This window comes from Chiloscyllium plagiosum, chromosome 9 (assembly GCF_004010195.1).
Source record: "Chiloscyllium plagiosum isolate BGI_BamShark_2017 chromosome 9, ASM401019v2, whole genome shotgun sequence".
Taxonomy (NCBI): Eukaryota; Metazoa; Chordata; class Chondrichthyes; order Orectolobiformes; family Hemiscylliidae; genus Chiloscyllium; species Chiloscyllium plagiosum.
Genome location: NC_057718.1, coordinates 5,288,499 through 5,289,775, shown reverse-complemented (window position 1 = coordinate 5,289,775; position 1,277 = coordinate 5,288,499). Strand labels below are relative to the sequence as shown.

The window sequence follows — 1,277 nt, the reverse complement described above, 5'->3', positions numbered from 1 at the left end:
AGCCTCTCCCTATAGCTCAAATCTACCTGCGACTCCACTTTCAAGGAGCTATGAACCTGCACTCCAAGGTCTCTTTGTTCAGCAACACTCTCTAGGACCTTATAATTAAGTGTATAAGTCCTGCTAAGATTTGCTTTCCCAAAATGCAGCACCTCGCAGTTATCTGAATTAAACTCCATCTGCCACTTCTCAGCCCATTGGCCCATCTGGTCAAGATCCTGTTGTAATCTGAGGTAACCTCATTCACTGTCCACTACACCTCCAATTTTGGTGTCATCTGTAAAATTACTAACTGTACCTCTTATGCTGGAGATTCTATAAAAAGTACGAGCTGAAATTTAATTTATTATTGTCACATGTACCTTGGCTATGGTGAGGAGTGAAATCAGTTGGTGGATTGGAATGAATGTGAATGCAATACCACACAGCAGCGGTCCTCCAACCTAGGGGGCAGAGTGCGGTTGTAACAGCCACGGGGCGTGGCTTCAACAGCCAATGCGCCTGCGCACCATTACCGTTCAATTTAGTTACACCGATTCACTAAAAAAAATATTTTATGTTAAAACTAATCATACTCTCGTCAGTGTTTTTGTTTGGTAAGGCTCGGTTTTTCATTCCAATTAGTACGTGAAAAAAGTCGCCTGGGATGGGGCGTGGCTTCTATGCATGTTATCCTAATGCGCCTGCGCAAGAATATACATTAATTTTTAAAACCATTGTTTAGCAAGATTTTATTTAACGTTGAAACAAAATTACGACTTCATTTTAAGTTAGTTTTCATCAATTTGTACTGGTGGCTGTTTTTTTGAGGGACACGTGGAGATAACCATGGTAACAGCGGCCATATTGGGTTTTCCTCGGAGGGCGGTTGACGGTTGGGATTCGAATTTGAACCTCTCGGGGGGAGAGCCACCGCCGCCATCATCGCAATGACTGACCGTTACAACATCCACAGCCAGCTGGAGCATCTCCAGTCCAAGTACATCGGAACCGGGCACGCCGACACCACCAAGTGGGAGTGGCTCGTCAACCAGCACCGCGACTCGTACGCCTCGTACATGGGCCACTTCGACCTCCTCAACTACTTCGCCGTGGCCGAGAACGAAACCAAGGCCCGGGTCCGCTTCAACCTCATGGAGAAGATGCTGCAGCCGTGCGGGCCCCCGCCCGACAAGCCCGAGGAGGCCTGAGAGGGCCTGGGGTGTTGTAATTGGGGGGGTAAATAGATATGGAGATGCGAAGGGGATATGTGGCGAGCTGGGGGGGTTGAGGTCTGG

The 1,277-nt window shown here is 48.0% G+C and overlaps 1 protein-coding gene across 1 annotated transcript; it reads left to right on the top strand.

Annotated features, from left to right (window-relative positions):
• The first annotated feature begins 728 nt into the window (after positions 1–728).
• On the top strand, positions 729–1,254 carry sf3b5 (splicing factor 3b, subunit 5). Its single transcript, XM_043696792.1, has one exon. It carries the CDS (start codon positions 930–932, stop codon positions 1,188–1,190), a length of 261 nt encoding a protein of 86 aa, XP_043552727.1. The 5' UTR covers positions 729–929; the 3' UTR covers positions 1,191–1,254.
• The last annotated feature ends 23 nt before the right edge of the window (positions 1,255–1,277 follow it).

Bases quoted from the DNA above. Each gene is read 5' to 3' on its own strand.
- sf3b5 (XM_043696792.1), top strand. From the start codon at position 930: ATGACTGACCGTTACAACATCCACAGCCAGCTGGAGCATCTCCAGTCC.